At 47.0% G+C, this 19570-nt stretch overlaps 1 protein-coding gene across 2 annotated transcripts; it reads left to right on the forward strand.

Moving 5' to 3' along the window:
• The first annotated feature begins 2763 nt into the window (after positions 1 to 2763).
• On the forward strand, positions 2764 to 18908 carry E2f6 (E2F transcription factor 6). Of its 2 annotated transcripts, XM_021201874.1 has the most exons (8): positions 2764 to 3114; positions 5957 to 6022; positions 8451 to 8505; positions 10982 to 11198; positions 12353 to 12508; positions 14201 to 14315; positions 16726 to 16873; positions 17525 to 18908. In XM_021201874.1, exons 2-8 carry the CDS (start codon positions 6020 to 6022, stop codon positions 17542 to 17544), a joined length of 714 nt encoding a protein of 237 aa, XP_021057533.1. In that variant the 5' UTR covers positions 2764 to 3114; positions 5957 to 6019; the 3' UTR covers positions 17545 to 18908. The 2 variants fall into 2 exon arrangements, with proteins under 2 accessions (XP_021057533.1, XP_021057532.1); XM_021201873.1 differs by lacking the exon at positions 5957 to 6022.
• The last annotated feature ends 662 nt before the right edge of the window (positions 18909 to 19570 follow it).

The raw sequence follows: 19570 nt of genomic DNA on the forward strand, positions 1-19570 counted from the left end.
GCTTTTCTGTGACTGAGGGGAGACTGAACAGCTGTTCTCCTTTTCCCCAGATGGGGATGCTCAAGGTCTTTCGTTAGTCTGGAGTGCCTAGCAACTGTCCTAAGGCACACCCCTCCTTCGCTGGCCTAATCCCTTTTGACTGTAGAAAATATGGTCAGTTTTCAACAAGCTGCTCAAGGGTCCAAATACCAATGAATTATCCAGCCGTGAACTCAAACCATGTCTCTAGCACTCGCTAGCTAGCCCCTTTGGGTAAATTTTGTAATCTTACTGATCTTCGATTTTCTGATCTGTAAACAGGGAAGAAAACTATTCTTCAGGACTTGCTGGCAGCAGAAGCTTGTGTTTTGTTGTTGCTTTGGTTGTTTAAGGCATGGTCTCTTACTATGTGACCCCGGCTGACCTCTAGCATCTGGTGGCCCTGCCTCAGTGTCCAGTGTTGTTATTCTGAGCATACACCACCATGCATGGCCATACCCTTCAGATCTGACATGAGAGTCACATGAACAAAGGTATAGATCGGGTTTGACATTCAACAGAGGATGGAGAAAGGGGCCTTAAAATTAGCCATGCCTGTTCTCCAGCACTGGATCTCTCCGGAACTCCTTGTGGTAGAGTCTCTCCTAGTTGCTCTGAGAAACTCTCCACTCTGCATAAAATTTGCTTTTTCTTCTAGAGATGACCTCTCCACGGCTGTATTCTATTTCTATCAATCTTCCACAAACACTTAGTGAGCGCTTGCTACCTGCCATGCTCCAAGATAAACACTGGAGATCCCAAGAGGATCAAAGACCTCTGACCCTCTCCCCAAGATGGTATCTGACCCCTATAAATGTAAAATTCCTCCGAAAATGCCAACTTCCTCTGAAATCTTTTTCCGCACTCATTAAGCCCCAGGTCTCACTCCCACAGCGCAGGAGCTTCCCTCCAGTCTGAAGTCCCACATTGTGTTGCCCTTTCATTCAAACACATAGGGTCTGGAGATGTGGCTCTGGAGTTAAGAGCACTTCTGCCTTCCCAAGAGGGCCAGAGCATCCATATCCAGCCATTTGCAACTCCAGCTCCTGGAGATCCAGAGCCTCAAGCCTCTGAAAACACTGCACTCATGTGTACAAACCCACATGCACACATGATTTAAAAATAAGTGAAAGGGGCCGAAGAGATGGCTCAGTGGTTAAAAGCACTGACTATTCTTCCAGAGGACCCAGGTTTAATTCCCAGCAACCACCTGGTGGCTCACAACTGTCTGTAATTCTTGTGTCAGATCACTTGGTGTCCACACACAGACATGCATGCAGGCAAAACACCAAAACACACTGTAAAGGAAATTTAATCCAGCAATGTGGCTACTCTGACAAGGGATCACATCCAAAGACTTTCTAAGTCTACATGATCTGGTCAAATGCAGGCACACTCTGGATTATAGTACAACCTGGCTGGAATACAGACCTTCGTACATACCTTTAATCCCTAACAGTGAAGGTAAGGTTGGTTTGTAGAATAAAGCAGCCATGTTTGAAAGTAGCATCTAATTGAGGGCAAACAAAGTGAGGAATCAGAGAAAGATTTGACAGAATGAGTCAGAGGACGCACCCAACTCATAAGAGAACAGGGCAGGAAAGAAGCTATGTAAGAAAGGGAGGTGGCAATTTACTGGGGCAATTTTACAGAGGCAGGTTTTTGAGAGAACAAGCTAGTAACTTCGTTCAGTAAGAACTCTCTACATTACAAATTTAGACACTAAGACACAGAACGACTTTTAGAAACCTTACAATTTGAAAAGATACCTATGGCTCCTGGTAACTTGCTTCTTTTCTCTTTAATTTAGTTTCTATGCACAGGTGTTTTGCCTACATGTACGTCTGTCTAACATGTTAACATGTTCGTGCCTGGTGCCTGTGGAGACCAGAAAAAGAGCATTAGATCCCACTGGGCTTGGAGGGAACATATGGTTGTGAGCCACCGTGTGGGTGATGGGAATTGAACTCAGGTCCTCTGGAAGTTCTCCTAAATTTAGCCAGTGCTCCTAAACGCAGAAGCATCTCTCCGAGCCCCAGTTAAACTGTTTTTATCTTTCTCCTCCATTGGATTCTGAGATCCAGTCTATTATATTCAAAACAGTATCTTCTTGAGCCTGATACAGAGCAGGGCGGGGCAGTGGTGGCCCACGCCTTTAATCCCAGCACTTGGGAGACAGAGACAGGCGGATTTCTGAGTTCGGCTACACAGAGAAGCCCTGTCTCGGAAAACCAAGAAAAATAAAAAAAATAAAGATTAAAAAAACTGATACAAAAAAAAAGTTTGTGGTTTTGGGACAAATTCTTCTCTCACTACGAACTTTAGCTGACTTCGAATTCAAACACGTGATCTCCCTGCCTGGGCCTCTATGGAGCTCGGCTCTGAAGCTTGCGCCTTCTGGTCCCTCCAAGATGGCTTGTTTTATGAGCATGTGCTAAGCACCATTAGATGCGTGATGGGAGCCCGACCGTCATCTCCCCGGGCACTCAGAACCTGCAGTCAGCCGGTCGGGACTAGAGAGCGCCCGCTCCGATCCCCCGGAATCCCTGCTCCACCTCTTTTCATCCCCCACCCCATCCCACCACACCCCCCGGCCGTCCTCTCCAAGGATCACCCCGTCCTCTTCAAGGGTCTCCAAGGATCATCCTCCGGAACACCCCGGCTTTTCAGCAGCGGGCGAGGACCGGTGTGCGCGGGAGATCTCACGGACGGCGCTGCGCATGTGCAAAGGCGGGCGCACTGCGCATGCGGGAAGATGGCCGGCTCGGGAACCTGAGCGCCTCCGCGGTCACCCTGGTCCCCTCCGCGCCTACCCTGACCTCCTCTGCGCCTGGGCTCATCGCTGCGCGAGTGGGACCGCGGCGCTTCGTGGGTGGAGCAGCAGTGCTCCGTGGGTGGAGCGAGCGGCGCTGAAGGGGCCGGGAACGCGCGCGCCGAGCCTCCGGGGAAGGCGGGAGGGCGCGTGGGGCGCGAGGGGCGCGGGACAGCATGAGTCAGCAGCGGACGGCGCAGAGACTGCCCAGCCTGCTGGTGGACCCGGCGCAGGAAACGGTGCGCCGGCGTTGCCGGGACCCCATCAACGTGGAGAACCTACTGGTGAGCGGGGACCCGGGCCACGGGGGGATCGCGTGCTGTGGGACGCGCTCCTTGCATGGGGGCCCTCTGCACTGTGTCGCTTGGTGCCCCGGGGCTCTCCCTGCAACTCCCAATTCTTGAACCGCCCTTTGCTTTTTAAATATTTCTAATGGATTTACTTACTTTGTGTTGGGGTGGGGGCCGCGAGCACGTGGATTCCACGGGGCACGTGTAGAGCTTAGAAGGCACCTTGGGGCAGTCTTTTCCATGCTTCCACCCTTGTGGTTCGCGGGATGGAACTCTGGTGGAGTTTGTAAAGCTCGGTGGCAAGTGCCTTAACCGACTGCTCGATCTTGCCTGTCCATCTTTGCTGTTTGACAGGGGGAAATGAAAGAGTGAGAAAGTTCCCTCTGTCCTGTGCTTCCCACCTTTCTCAGGGTCCCTGCTGGATCCGTCCTTTGTCCGTTTCTCCTGATCGGTGTTTTCTCAGCAAGGCAAGCTGTATCCAAGCCATTCTGGCTGGTCCTGTGCCAGATAGTTCATGAGCATTGTCTTGTCTGACTCCTCGGAGCAACCTTGAGATTGTTATTTTTAGAGTTTGTCAGAACTGACCCAGAGATGTCTGGCCTTGTGGCTAGGTAATGAGGAAACTGGAAAGACCCTCAGAATGACAAGTGACAGCCTTTCCCTAATCTCTCTCTCTCTCTCTCTCTCTCTCTCTCTCTCTCTCTCTCTCTCTCTCTCTCGTGATTTCTGCTCAGTTTCCACCTGATCTTGCATTACCACCCAGCACTGTGCTGGGGACTCTAGTCCTAAGCACTTGGTAAGATTGTTGTAAATGAGATCCATAGATCACTGATGGTTTTGTCAATTACAGTATTAGTTTCACACCCTATCTTGTGCCACAACTAACCACTCACTCTTGGCTGAGAACTCTTTGTTGTGTTTTTGACAGCCATGGTGGGTCCCCTTGTCCCCTTCGCCTTCCTTTTCAGACATGTGGGTGTCATCCAGGATTCTCTACAGTTTGTTCATGTAGGTGACCGCTCACTACTGCTAACTTGTGGCCTGTGATCATGGTAGGTTTTTGGTTTTGGTTTTGGTTTTTAAAGGATTTGATAGACGCTCTAAATGAAAACTGCTTTTTGGAAAAACTACTTAACTTTTGGTTATCAAAAGATAACGTCCTCTGAAGTCTTAGATATTCTTTTTTTTTTTTTAATTTTTTTTTTAAGATTTATTTATTTATTACATGTAAGTACACTGTAGCTGTCTTCAGACACTCCAGAAGAGGGCGTCAGATCTTGTTACGGATGGTTATGAGCCACCATGTGGTTGCTGGGATTTGNCCAGAAGAGGGCGTCAGATCTTGTTACGGATGGTTATGAGCCACCATGTGGTTGCTGGGATTTGAACTCTGGACCTTCGGAAGAGCAGTCGGTGCTCTTACCCACTGAGCCATCTCACCAGCCCATCTTAGATATTCTTATCCACTCTGGTGTTTTTAGTTGCCTTAAGGTAACTCCCAAACCTGTACATCTTTCCTAGAGCTCTCCAACTGTATGTTAGATGTCCCTACTTAGATCTAAAACTTAAAAAAAAAAAAAAAGTCTGCATGTATGTCACGTGTGTACTGGTGCCCACAGAGGCCTGGAAACCGGTGTTAGATCACCTGGAGCTTATAACAGGTGGTTATGAGCTGGCACATGGATGAACTGAGCCCTCTGGAGGAACAGAGAGCGTTTGTAACTGCTGAGCCGCAGATTTCAAACTCTTAGATCCAAAGCCAGATTCACAGACCCCCTGCCTAAGAAAGCAACCTCTTTCTGGAATCCCACCTTAATGGTGCTCTGCCTACCGTGGTGCCCAAGCCAGCACTCTGGGTATGGCCGTTACCTTTTCCTCTGTTTCAGAATTGCCTCCAGACCCCCACCTCCAGGTCATGGAAGCCATTCCCATCAGTAGCTATTCCGTGCTATAATGCCATCTCAATGGTTTCCCGCCACTATTGCTGCCTCTCACTCACTGTCTGTGTGCTTCGCCCTTGACGGTGGTCTCTTGAAGGTGTGTCTCTATCTTCCTTTGGCCAAAGGAATTAGTGGTTCCTTAGTGCTCCCAGGACAAAGTCGAGTCCTCGCAGCATAATCCGGCTCCACGTTTGCCTTTGCTAAATGATTTCTCTGAGGTTGCATGCTCCATCCTAGGCTTCTTCCATATTGTTGTTCGTCAAGATGTCTGAAGTCCAGATTCATGGGTAACTTGTCTTAAGACAGGTGTCTTTAGCCCTTCCTTACCTCAAGACTGTTAGTCAGACTCTGTTAGAATTGTCCCAGAGCAGTTCTGTACTTGACTGCTCAGTCCTCTGCAGGTCTGTTTCATACTGTAGTGAAGATCTGGCCGTGGACAGAGGATTAAGCAAGAAGTTAATAAAGTAGGGACTCTACTTTCTTGCCTATAAAATAGTGATTTAACATGTCAGTGTTTTTTTTTTTTTTTTAATTGACTAGCGAATGCAAAGGATTAATAAGCCATTGTGCAGAGCAGTTACATAGCTTGCTGAGTGTTGTTGCCAGGATAAGGTAAATGGCTCAAACCTGCTCTTGGCTTTGGAGCAGGGAGAGAACAGTCCTGGACGGAGGTGAACTTGGTTTGCACATTAGAAGATCAGGAAGATCTGGGTGGTGACATGAATGCAGTCACCTTAGAGAGATTAGTGTTCAGTGAGCTCCTGAAGGAGTATTGCTCCCACACAGGGAGCTAATACAGAGGAACCTATACATAGAGAGCATTAACTGCTTAGGAGGCAGTGCCTAGGACATTAGTCTCTAAAAGTCACTTTTTATTTTTCTCTCCACCTTTAAAGCTTCTAGCCAGGTGTGGTGGCCCAGTTCTGTAATGCCAGTCCTTGGGAGGCAGAGGCAGAAGGATGGTGAGTGAAAGGCCTACCTAGGCTATATAGCAAGTCCTAGGCCAACCTGGACTGTACAGTGAGATCTTGTCCTCATCGTTACCCCAACCCTCCAAGCAGAAGATTCTAAAGCCACTTAAAGCTATAGATACAAGGGATGGGGCTGGGGAATGGTGATACTCCAGTCCGTGTTCCCAGATGTAGACACAGAAGTTTCTAGATGTGAGAACTGGAGCAGTAAGGAAGTGGGTCGAAGCTTATCAGATGTGCAGCTCACTCACGGGGTGTCACTGCTGAGTGTTCTCTGAAAGTCCTGAGGTCTCTAATGGTGTCCACTGGGGGGATGGACAGTCTTCTGTCCTTTCATACGTCTGCAAGCTGGCTTTGCAGCTTCACAGTGAGAGTGTTAGCCAAGCATGGTGAGCACACTTACATGGTCCCAGCACTCAGAGGCTGAAGCCGGAGGATGGCACATTTAAAACCAGCGACATCAGGAGTTCTAGAATAGCCAGGACATTATAGCAAGAAATCATCTCAGAAAGAGAAGGAAGGATTTTAGACACAGGGAAGACAACGAATGATGGTTTGGGACCTGTTTCCTATGTCAGTCCATCCGGTGTATAATGGGTCTGCACTTGTTGCAGGGCATGGGCTCATGTCTCATTGGAGTGCTGTCCTTGTACCAAACTGTAAGCAGAGGAGATGCCCCTCTAAAGCAAATGGGCAGCCAATAAGCAGTTTTTGTGCAGAACTTGGCCTTCCTGCTCTAGGTTAAAAAGGAGCTTCTGCAGCAGGCAACTCTGAGTGTATTAACACTTCAGGATACTTGCTAACACACTTTTCACATCAGTGTGAGAGGTTGGGCTTGTTTCTCAATTCAGGAACCTTGCTATAAGGCAGGAGTATATGCTAAGTTGAGAGTGTTTACTTAGCACAGAACCCCAGGTTCAATCCCCAGGACTAAATAAATGGGTGTTGAGGCATATGCCCACAATCCTGGCACTTAAGAGATGGAGACAGGAGGATCAGAAATTCAGAGTCGTCCTTAGGGATAGGTTGAGTTTGACGCTAGCCTGGGCTATATGAGACCTTGCTCAAAAAAAGCCTTGCAGGCCAGCCAGATAGCATAGTAGACTGTGGTACTTGCTGCCAAGCCTTACAGCCTGAATTCAGTGCCCGGGAACCATATATATGGTGGACTCCACAGGTTGGCCTCTGACCCCAGCATGTACACCACTGCACATAGACGCAATAGATAAATGGAAGAAGAAAAGCCTTGCTTAGGTAGTTAGCCCCGAGTGTGTTTGGAGAAGGGTTCCATGTAAACATAGCAGTGACAGTTGGTCACACTTGTCTCTGGTTGGCTTTCACAGGGCTGCTTCCGAGTTGTGTTGTTGGATGCCATTGCTGGCAGTGTTGAGAGCTAGTCCCTGCCTATGGCTGGAGCACCCAGATTCAGGGTTGCATATCCAACATGTCACACAGAGGTGACAAGAATCATCTGCAAAGGCTCTGTAACTCTGGTGTGAGGTGTGAGCAGCTTCTCTGTTGTCCCCCTGGCCACCAGCTGCCCCACCCCTGACCCTTTAGCCAGTTCGCTGTCCCACTTGACCACATTTATAGACCATGAATGAGATTGTGTGATGGTCTTTTTCACAAGTCTTTGGTGAGTCTCCACTGCTTAAAACATAAACACTTCAGCATAGCCTTGATGTGGTTGGTCATCTTTCTAGCTACAAAGCTGGACCACTCCCACATGGCCGTAGTATGTGCCTATGCGGGGAGCAAAAACAATTCCTAAATGTATTGCAAATCACCATTGCAGTTGATGCAGCTTCAGCGGCCTCCAAGCGCCCAGCAGCATGGGAGACCAGCACTGGGGCTGCTGCCCTTTGCCTGGTGTCTCAGTAATCCAGTGCTATTCTTATTTCTTTATCTATAGCATGTACTGCTTCCCATTAATTGTTTTAAGGCTTCCGATTCTTTGTTAATGGGAGTGCATGGCTGACTGAGAGTTGGTGAGCAAATTTTTGGAGCCATTTAAATAGCCAGGGGTGAGCCTCAGCTGGTGTGCCACAACTTCCACATGTCTGAGCCTTCCGAGACTTAGGGCCATCCCCTAACTGTCCCTCACTGTCTTCTCCCCAGCACCTGCTGCGGCTGATACAAGAGTGTCTGCTGGGAGTTGTTTCCCACTTAAGTGTCCCGTCTCCCTCCAGTCTTCCTGTATTTACACAGAAGTATATGCAGCCTAGGGATCATTGGGGGGTGGGGAGGCTTACATCACAGACCAAGTGTAGTTTGGAAAGACTCCCTTTCTCACTCATTACTTCAGGACGGGGGGGGGGGGGGGGAAGGCCTTAAAAAAAAAAACCTACCACAGAACGAAATTTATTTGCATTGCTATTTATAAAATGCTGGGTTAATTCTTACATTTTCTTTTTTCCAGCCATCAAAAATAAGGATTAATCTAGAAGAAAATGTACAGTATGTGTCCATGAGAAGTAAGTTGATTCCTAAGTGGGTTTGGGTTTTCTGGTTTGGGCATCACGTGGTTAACTTGGTTGGTTTTGCTTGTGCACGGGGTCATGAGAACAGAAGTAACATGGCAGCAAAGGATACCTTACCATGGTGGCTGAAACCGAGGCAGGGTGGAAGGAACCGGTGTCTTTGCCCTCTTAGTGCAGTGGCAGCACTAAACGTGTCAGCAAAGCCTCCTACCACACAGGAGTACCATCTAGTGCAGGAGTAGAGTTGCCTGCGGTCCCTTTACTCCTCCTGGCCATACTCTCTCATGTAAGGGTTCATGTTTGGGATATTGGATGAACCTTCATGATCGATAGATGGCCCCTCGCTTGATTTCCTCTCCTCAGGTCCTTCTGGGCAGGCTTTTTGTCTCGAAATGCCCAGGTGTGTATCTCGGGAAAACCATCTTTTGTTTCCCTGGGCATCTGCCACCATCTCCCCTGTGGCTGGTCAACAACTTGAGTCAGCTTAACCTTTGAGGTGTAGCTTTCAATTGTCCCACACCTGTGCATAAATGAGCACGCTTGAAAGCACAGCTGTGGCTTATCATCCATCCTCACTGAGTAGGCCAAGCCCAGAGAAGTTAAACAGCTTGCTTAGAGTCAGTGTGTGGTCCTGTGTGTGCAGCTCTGGAGCTGGATGGAGTCAGAGTCAGTGTAGGTCCCGTGTGTGCAGCTCTGGAGCTGGATGGAGTCAGAGTCGGTGTAGGTGTCCCGTGTGTGCAGCTCTGGAGCTGGATGGAGTCAGAGTCAGTGTAGGTCCTGTGTGTGCAGCTCTGGAGCTGGATGGAGTCAGAGTCAGTGTAGGTCCTGTGTGTGCAGCTCTGGAGCTGGATGGAGTCAGAGTCACTGTAGGTCCCGTGTGTGCAGCTCTGGAGCTGGATGGAGTCAGAAGTCAGTGTAGGTCCTGTGTGTGCAGCTCTGGAGCTGAGGTCTTCATCCTGTGTGTGTACACTGCTGCCTCTGTCTGCCAGCTCTGACTCCCAAGCTCAGTGGGTTCTGCTGCCTCTTCCACCTTTAGTCTGGACCCCAGTGTGCACTCAGTGCTCAGGTACTACTTTGCCCCTCCTTGGAGTGGAGGACACCCCTCTTCATCCTCCCTGAGGAGCATCCCCACTTCTCCACTCCAGCAAAGATGGCATTCCGTGCTCTCAAGTAACTGAGTACCACTCAGCACACTGCTGTTTATAGCAGAGGTCCTTATCAGGCCCATGCAGTTCTCTTGGTTAGAGAACTGTCCTTGCAGCAGCCCTAGTTAGAGATGTTCAGTTAGATTTGTTCTTTATAAAATGGCTGGCATCCTCAGAATGTGCTCGTAACCTGAGGTAATAAGACTAAAGCATACCCAATAAAGTGAGTGAGTATAATATGAGAATAGTGAGACCTGGCTTGTCTGTGAGCATCGTTTGAGTTCATGTACCCAAGGACTGGGATAGCTCACCAGATACTCCCTGCAGCTAAATGTACAGCCATTAAGAAGAATAAAGTCTAGCCAGGCATGGTGTGCAAGCCTTTAATCCTAAAACTTGGGAGACAGAAGCAGATAGATCTCTGAGTTCAAGGCCAGCCTGGCTTACACAGTGGAATTTCAGGACATCCAGGGCTACACAGAGAAACTCTGTCTTGAAAAAAATAATAAATAAGTGAATAAATGAAAGAAAGAAATACATTTGCTCATGATCCTGATGTTCACAGTATTAAAAGAGCATATTATAAAATGTTGCCTTCCTACTCACTCTTGCTTTTAAAACCTCTGTGCATGGGCCTGGAGAGATGGCTCAGTAGTTAAGAGGACTCAGTTTGATTCCCAGCACCTACACAGTGACTCACAACCACCGCAACTCTAGTTCCAGGAGATCCTATGCCTTTCTGTGGGCACTAGACACACACACATGGTGTGCACACATGCAGGCAAAACATTCATACACATAAAATAAGTAACTTTTTTAAAATTAAGAACTGTACTCATGAGCTGAGGCTGTTGCTCAGTGGTAAGGTACTTGCTTGGCATCAGTGAGTCAGGTTCATGCCTCAACATACCCCAAAGAAGAATGGATAAAAACTGTATATTCTGTTGTCAGATTGATTACATGTATGAAGTGAAGGCATTTAATTCCAAAACCATTTCTGACCCTGTTCCTGAGTGGTGTGGAGATGGTTACAGATATTTCTTCTTTGACACGAGATACAAGACTTGTAAAAATGAGTATTAGTGGGAACTCACACTGGCCTTTATTAAAACCTGACACGTTTGCTTAAGACCAGCTGAGGCCAAATTGCTTTTCATCCAGCTAGAGAAATGTTTCCATAGAAACGAGCCGTGATGGATTGGTGTGCGGTGGCGGGGGTGGGGTGGGGTGGTTAATCTCTCTCTGGTCTGATCCTGAGGGAAGAAGTGGCTGACCAAGATGGCTGAGAAACGTCGGTTCACATGGTACTCTGTCCTCATTTACAGAAGCTCTGAAAGTGAAGAGGCCCCGGTTTGATGTGTCTCTGGTATACTTAACACGGAAGTTTATGGATCTTGTCAGATCTGCCCCTGGGGGCATTCTTGACTTAAACAAGGTTGCCACAAAACTGGGTGTCCGGAAGAGGCGAGTGTATGACATCACCAATGTCTTGGATGGCATCGAACTGGTGGAAAAGAAGTCTAAGAACCACATTCGGTGGATGTGAGTTGATGCCCATCATCCCGTTCCTTCCCCTTCTCTTTCAGTGAGTGGCAGTTCTGTCTAACTGCAGCAGTGTTTGGGAATAGAAAATGAAGTTTTTATGATTCTTCTTAGGCCCAAATTGATTCCTTAAGGTTGTCTTCTTGTCTCGCAGTGTACTTACGACTACTTACGACTACTTCGGTCTAACTAGGAATATTAGATACAGAATATCATTCTCATAGTGTGGAAAACTTAAATGAAAAAAAAAGTGGTTAGTTAGTTAATTTCCCCTTTGAAGATCATAACAGTGAAACATTGAATATATTAAAGGCAGGTTTATTGGGAAGCTGCTCTTAAGAGAGTTCACTGACCCTAAGGATTGAGGCCAGGGGAGTCACTATGGGAAGAGGAGAAGGGGAAGAGAAAGAGAAAGGGTGCAGACACACACAGAGAGAAAGGAGAATAGGGGGCATTTTAAAATGTATTTCCTTAGTTAACAACTGAAGACATGAATCTCACAGAGTATCGTAGTACACAGCCAGAGCCCAGCCCCTGGGCTGCGATTGGGTCTTAGTGGGGAGGAGCAGGCATCTGCAGTCTCAGCAGGAACACTGGTGATTGTGTTGCTGGTGGGCTTGCACACCGCCCTGAGTGTAAAAACAGACAATGTCCAAAAGGCAGTGCTAAGTCGACATGATTGGGAAGGACCTCATGGAGAGAAAGCCTAAAGATAAGACATGGACAGAGCTGTGTGGGTGTGGTGGTGTAGAAAAAAGCATTCGGGTACACTAGGGATACCACAGGCAGGTGTAAAACCCAAAGATCATCTCATGAGTAAATAAACATTAGAGGAAAAGGGTTTGTCAAGGACACTGTTTTAAGACAAAATACAGGCAGCTCTGATGAGAATGCACTACTTTAGGGTACTGTCAGACATTTAAATCCCAGCAATTGGGAGGCAGAGGCAGGTGGCTCTCTGTGAGTTTCTGGCCAGCCGAGGCTACTTAGAGAAACCCTCTCCCAAGGAAAGAAGGGGTATGACCCACATAGATGGTAAAAGGAAGTGCAGACATGGAGTTCTAGCAGGCCCTCTCACTTGGCCAGCTCTACCACCACGGAGAGCCCTGCTCCCCTCTGGCAGCTGCTGACCCCGTGTTTGTCTCCTTCTGTAGAGGATCTGACCTGAACAACTTTGGGGCCGCACCCCAGCAAAAGAAGCTGCAGGCAGAGCTCTCCAACCTGTCGGCCATGGAAGATGCCTTGGACGAGTTGATTAAAGATTGTGCTCAGCAACTGTTGGAGTTAACAGATGACAAGGAAAATGAAAGATATCCTTCCATCTGTACCTTTTAAAGAGTTTCTGCCTCCAGAGTAGATAGTGAATTAGGGAGAGCATAGTGATTTAATGTACATATTCAGGATATAAAATTAGGCCCTTAAAAGTTGAAGTAAGTTTGGTGCTGTAGCCTGAGTCCTACACAAACAATCATGTTCGCTGTAGCTTCTTTGTGCACCTTGGTCGAGTCTGCATGACAACAGATGGTGGTGACAAGCCCAGCCTGCCATTGCTACTTAAGTTAAGGAGGTGTTTTTGTTTTTGTTTTTTAATTTTTGTAGTCTTTATCCTGATGTTTATCAGCTTTTGTGAAAATCAGATTTTCCCTAATTTGTGAGGAAGTTTATTTCTGAAGCAGAATGTGCTGCAACCAAGTTAGTGTCTGTACTCATCACTCTGTAGAAGCTTCATGGAGCAGGAAGCAGCCAGAAGAGGCTGGCCCTCTGCACCTGCCCCTCCCAGACCCCCAGTCTGTCCTGATCTCCATGACATTCGGTGTCCTCTGTGAGTGTCAGTAATTCTGAGTTGGCCCTGAATTCCTGCTCCCCCCTCTCCGTGGCAGTGAAATCCTATTACCACAGGACAGATCTTAGAAAATCTGAGCCAGGGCTTGCAGTGCTGCAGCCAGCCAGAGAGTCTGTCGTCTAAAAGGAAGGCAGAGCAACTGCACCAAGTGACAGCTGAATCTGCCAACACAGGAGCAGCTGAAAGGCAGTGTTCAGTCAGTGTTCTTAAAAGGCAATGTGGGATGCATGGCAGCACCGAGAGTGTCCTGGGAGCTCTTCCTGTTTGCAGACTTGGTTTCCCTGCCTTCTGCAGGATGTCAGCCGTGAATGTTTACTTCTCAGTTCTCACAGAGCTAACGAACAGTGAGTGAGAATTTACACTGAATGTACTGTAGGTGGGGATTTGATCATAGTGGATTCATTCCCCTTACCTGTGGCTTTGCTTTCTGTAATCTGTGCTGCCCATAATCAGCTACAATCTAAAAATATTAAAGAAAAATTCCAGAAGTAACTTGTTTTTAAATAACTTGTAGTATGCTGTATGTTGTAATTACACTCTTAGTATTGATTTCTTACTATACCTGATTTATAAATTTAACCTTACTGTGGTACTGTATGCACAGTATATGTACAGTTTGGTATTAGTCAGTGGCTTTGGGCATCCGCTGAGGATTTGTAACATCTACCCACAACCCCACCCCAAGGACAAGAGGATAACTACCTTCTTGAGTAGTGTTTATGTTCAGGATTTGGGCTTTATTAATGTTTTTCTCCAGAAATTGCTATAATCAACATTTTGTTTAAAGGAGTTCTTTGAATTACAAATATATAAAATACCATGTAATCTTATGAATTCTTTTTGAAATAATTATTTTAAAGCTTTTTTTTTTTTCTGTTTCCCTTCGTTGTAAGGTTGTAATCCATAAAAGCTAAGCTATTATACCTGCATTCATGAAGAGATGCTGATGTGTGTAGTGGTGCACGCCTTCATTCCCAGCACTCAGGAGGCAGAGAAAGGCAGGTCTCTAAGTTCAAGGCTAGACTGGTCTATATAGCACAGGCTAGCCAGTGCTAAACAGTGAGACTTTGCCTCCAAAAGCAAAACAAAACAAAAAAAAAAACCAAACACTATGTTGCGGTGATCTGCCCATCCTGTCAGATCCTTGACCAGGTCTCACACTAGCGTATGTAACCTATCAGGATATTCACGGCATTCAAGCTTTCCACGAACAGATTGTCATAGCAGTGAAGGCTCCAGAGGAAACCAGACTGGATGTTCCAGCTCCCAGAGAAGTAGGTCACGCTGCACTGCAGGGAGGGTTTGAAAAGAGAGGAGGTGGGTTGGCTGCCACAGCAGTGACTGCGCGTCACTTGTCACCGTGCACTTGTCAAGCTCTACACCTTATCTGTGAGTGAGGTAATCCTTGTAACCTCGGAGATGGGAGAGCCAGCCCAGAGAGGCAGGAGTGCTTCCGGAGTGCACATAGTGACCAGCAGGACCAGCATGGGACTGGGTGGCTCGCAGGCACTGTCGGCCATACTGCTGCTGTCGGGCTGTAGGAGAAATCACACTGTTGGCCTTGGACTTCAAATTCCAAATTAATAGCTGGCACGGCTAGAGCTTTGGTGAGCTCGTCGAAGATTAGGAATGAGCTAGAACACCGAGTCACAGATGCGCAGCCTTCCTCAGATCAGCCTTTGTGTGGACTGCTGCTAGCTGCTCCAGGAAGGTTTGCGTTGAGTGTGATTGTCACCGAAAGGCCACTTGATGAGGATAGGGTCAAAACCAAAGCTGGTGACCCTTCTTGGCACAGACCATGGAGTTCTAACAGCCTGGTGTCCCCCAGCTGCTCATTCGTACCCAGCTCTTCATCGAGGTAGTGAGGAATATTCACACCACCCTCCTTTTTGTTGTCCCCAGCAGAACACTGTCCAAGTGAGACCCTGTTACCTGACAGTGGGTCATTAGTCATGAAGGAGTACTAGCTTTTCCCTCAGCCACATTCAGATTGTAACTTGGTGACACGACGTTCCTTAGTTTGATTCGGATTTAGACAAGAATCCCAGTAACATTGGGGATGAGTTATTCCACAGATGCTGAAACCCTTTAAATTAAATAGTCACTAATCTTGAAGCACCGCTTTTCTTTGGGACGTGGCTAATCCATTCTACAGGAATTAATGGGGTTTGGTTTCCCAGTGCTCCAAGCTGCTTGACTGTAATTGCTAAGTGGCTCTGAGCCTGTGCTCACTCAGAGCCTCTGTGGTCTGATTAGAACTCTGTGATTGAAGTCCTCCAGGCAGGCTGCTCTCAGCAGTGTGCTGGGTCAGTATACTCTGACTATAGAAAGCTCTAGTGGGGACTGTGTGCCTAGTATAGGGCTGGCACAGTGGCCTTCAACTCATCTGCCTTCCTACTCGTTCATGTAAATAGTGTTGTTGGAGCAAGGCCTTAAGGATCTGTTTAGACATCACCCATCTGCTTTTACGCTACTGTGGCAGAGTTAAGTAGTTGTGACAGGGACGACGTGGCCCGATAGGCACCATCTCCTCCATCTCCTTTTTATATGTTTTTGAAATCTTACATGTATGTGTGTGGGTATGTGCACCTCAGTGCACATACCCAGGGAGACCTTCGAATTGGCTCCCCATGAACTGGAGTTACAGATGGTTGTGATCATCCTGATACGGGTGCTAGGATCCAAACCAGATCCCCGAGAGGGGTACACATTCTGAACAGTGAGCCACCTCTTAGTTCCCCAGGAATCCCCTTTATAGAGTGATTTAGTGGCTGGTGGACTTTCAAGTCCTTTCCACCAACAGTTGGGAGCAACATTATTTCCTTGCACGATTTAATGATGAAAGGTTTCCATTTAAACCAGACCTATCCCAACACCCCAGCCGCCAAGTACAAAGGTGGTCAGTCTGTCTCACCTGTCTGGTACCAGGAAGGACGTAAGAGGCTTAGAGCTCTCTAAGAAGCAAATCACACCCAGCTTGCTTGGATGAGATCCCAGAGCAGAAAGGAGCTGGAGCGACAGTGATGTCTAGACGGGCCTCTCCATGTGGATGTGGAAATGGTGGACTGGAGGAGAGCCAGGCCAGCTCCCAATGGAAAAGACAAGGAGTCACAACTGAAAATGCCCCTTACACATTCAGCCTCTCAACACAAACAGCCACATTTTTGATTTCTTAGGGGAAAACCATTGGAATTTGCTCCTGGGTTAATAAGACTGAAGCAAAAGGATAAGATTCATTTAATGTAGTTCTCTTTGTGTGTGATGTTTCAAATTTCATGAGGCTTGTTTTGATTTCATCTTTTCCTCTTACATCTTTTGACTGGACAAAGACTAGCCTTTGTGTGACCTCAATACCTCCGTACTGGTTTGGAAACCCAAACACCTTACTGTATAATACAGTTGGTACTCCAGAGCTCCCAACACCAGAGGAGAACTTCTTTGGAGGACTTTGGAGCTTTGGAGAAAGAACTCAGCTATCCATGTGGTAGCTACGTGAACCGTTGCTGCTCATAAGATTAAGCAGAGGTCTTAACTGTGAATTGGCCAGTGGTTTAAAATGTAGTGACAGTTGAAAGCATGCTTTTCTCAAATGCACGGTAGAAAGGAAACTGCAAGAATTTAACTGAAAAGCTGTGATTAGTGGATGCCAGTGCTCACCTTGACAGTTTCTATGTCCCTTGCTAGGATTCTATCACAGTACATATCAGGAGCACCAAAGGACCCATTGATGTATATTTGTGTGAAGTAGAACAGAACCATTCAAATGGTAAAACAACTGATGGAATAGGAGCCTCTCCATCTAAAAGCAGCCATCCACAATGCCCAGAGAAAGGTAAACGTGCTAATTTTGTGATTAGAGAAATATTGAGGTTCTAACACTCTATTATATATAACTTGAATACATACCTTTTAAGGGTTTTTTATGATTTATGTTTATTTTTAATTGTGAGTATGTTTGTGTGTGAGTATGTGCACATGAGTGCAGGTGCCCTTGGAGGTCCAAGGGGTTGAATCCCTTGGAGCTGGGATTACAGGCACTTATGAGGGATAGGTGCTAGAAAAGGAACCAAGGGGCTCAGGAGGGGGGACGGTAGCAGCTCTTCACGGCTGGGCCATCTCTAGCCTCCTGTATGTACTCCATGCATTGCTGAAATCCCAGCACTGATGAAGCTAATGCAGGAAGAACAAACTACAAGCCAGCCTCAGCTACACGGTGAGCCCGTCTCCACGCACAATCCACATCATTGTGGTACAGTTTTGAGGGAGCACCGACTGGTGGACTCTGGGCACAGAGGGCTATCTGGGCTGTCAGGCAGGTGCTTTCCAACCACAGGCTCGAGTGCCCGTTTGTTTCGTGAACCTGATAAGATCATCTCTGCCGTTGCTGTGAGAGTAGGGTCTTGAGCAGAGGACTTTACATTGTTGAACTGTGTGCTTTGTTGCAATCACAGCCTTCCCTCAGTGGTTTTGTGTCTTATTTCAGAAGACGAGCCTCCTCAGTGAGTGAAGAACTTCTCAGAGTGAGCGGCTGGTAGCAGTGCAGAGTGACGAAAGTCTTTGGAGCATCCCAAGTGGGTGAATCCTGTGCCCCATCCCAAGTGGGTGAATCCTGTGTCCGTCGTTTGATCCTCAGCAATAAGTCTCCTTGGAGTGCTCTGTGCCCTATTCTAGACGGGTAGCTGCACTGAAGGCCAGTGGTGTTCTCCTGAGTAGCCTCCAGCATGGAGTTTATGGGTTCCCCATCCAGAATCAGCTCTTTGGATAATTCTTGACTGCCTTTTGTCAGTGAAATAGACCTCTTGCCTCCTGAAATCATTTTATTACAAAGACTAGCACAAGGACAGATCGCTGGCCAGCTGGTCATGGACTGAGCCCTGCCCTGATGAATAGTGTTTGCTTCACAGAAAAATTGCCTTACACTGGTTCACGTTTGCAGTTAGGTGCTGTGCACTGGTGAGGTGCACACACAGGGCCAAATGTGGCACCTTTGTATAGATCTGTATCATGTTTAGATTATTTTTGAAATATGTCTGAGTGACACTTACATCCTAGAACACCCAAAATCCTGTATGTAGGGAAATGACAGACAGATCTCTAGTTTCTCAGTTCCCGTAACTTATTAGAACCCTCTGGGTGGGAATGAGAGAGTTTTCTAAAGTTTTACGTGTAGAAGTTTCACAGATGCCTGTACATTTAGGTTCATATACTTAAAGTATTTTAATACACTCCCCAGTGCTACAATTGGAGCCACATACTTCTTGATTTTTAAGCTGCCTACAGAATCATCATGTCTCAGAAGATTGGTGGCATGCCTCAAAGCATTGTGGGAAAGTATGGAATTCTCTCTGGCAACAGATCAGTTCACTACAATGTGATTTGGTCCTGGTGAAGTTAAGAGCATTACTACGCTTTTCGTGAGCAGATTTTACAATGTGTTTCTGTGTGCAGCCTTGCTCCTCAGTCAGAGGGCTTTACCTCCTGTGCATTGTACCCTGCCTCAGCTCTCATCCCGCCTTCCCAATCACCTAGCGCTCTCTACCTCAGTGGGTAAGTCACTTACCTCTCTGTGCCTCAGTTGCCTCAGTCATTTACCACTAGACTGTGAGCTCCGCGAGAGACATTTGTTCGTTGTCGCTCTCAGCGCCTTGTACCACGCCTAGTCCAAAACAAGTGCCCAGTGAATGTCTAGCAAACTCGTGAGTGAGCGAGTGCAGCATGGGGCTGATGGAACCTGGATTGTTGGTGTACAGGAGTCGGGGAAGCATCATTAGTGTGGTAAACCTCTCCTGCTTTACAGAAGATTTGAAGCAGCTTGAGATAACAATCATGTATACAAAGTAGGGATCCAAAATTAAAGTATTAAAAAATAGTGCTGCGTGCCTAGTGTTTCTTAATCACACAGTCTGAGCCTGGCCATGCCTACTGCTACATAAAAGATTCTTGGAAACTTCCACGTTTGGCCTCCAGAGGTTCCTTCTTCCTTATGTATAAAAAGTTGTTTGAAATTAGCCAAAGAAAGGCTTAGAGCAGTGATTCTCAACCTTCCTAATGCTGCAATCCTTCAATACAGTTCCTCAGGCTGTGGTGACCCCAACCATAAGATTAATTTTGTCTCTAATTCATCACTAGTGTTGCTACTGTTGTGAATTATTATGTAAATATCTGTTTTCTGGTGGTTTTAGGAGACCCCTGTAAAGGGGTTTTGGACCCCTCCCCCAAAGGTGTTGTGACCCACAGGTTGAGAACTACTGGCTTAGAAGATGCTCCATTTCCTCACTGGACTCGTGAAATGATTTGGTAAGACAGGGAACAGTGCAAGAGAAGTAGCAAATGGGTAACGTTTATACTTCAGACACCTTGGACAGAAGGGAAAGTTGTAAAGTTAGTTATTAATTTATAAAATCCACCATGGGGTTGCTTCCTGCCTCAATGGCTTATCTTCCCAAATGAAAGACACAGGCACACACACACAGCCTTTATATTTTAATATGCCTTATGTAGTATAGTAGGTAGGCAGCTGCCTAGCCTC

This window comes from Mus pahari, chromosome 7 (genome assembly GCF_900095145.1).
Source record: "Mus pahari chromosome 7, PAHARI_EIJ_v1.1, whole genome shotgun sequence".
Classification (NCBI taxonomy): domain Eukaryota; kingdom Metazoa; phylum Chordata; class Mammalia; order Rodentia; family Muridae; genus Mus; species Mus pahari.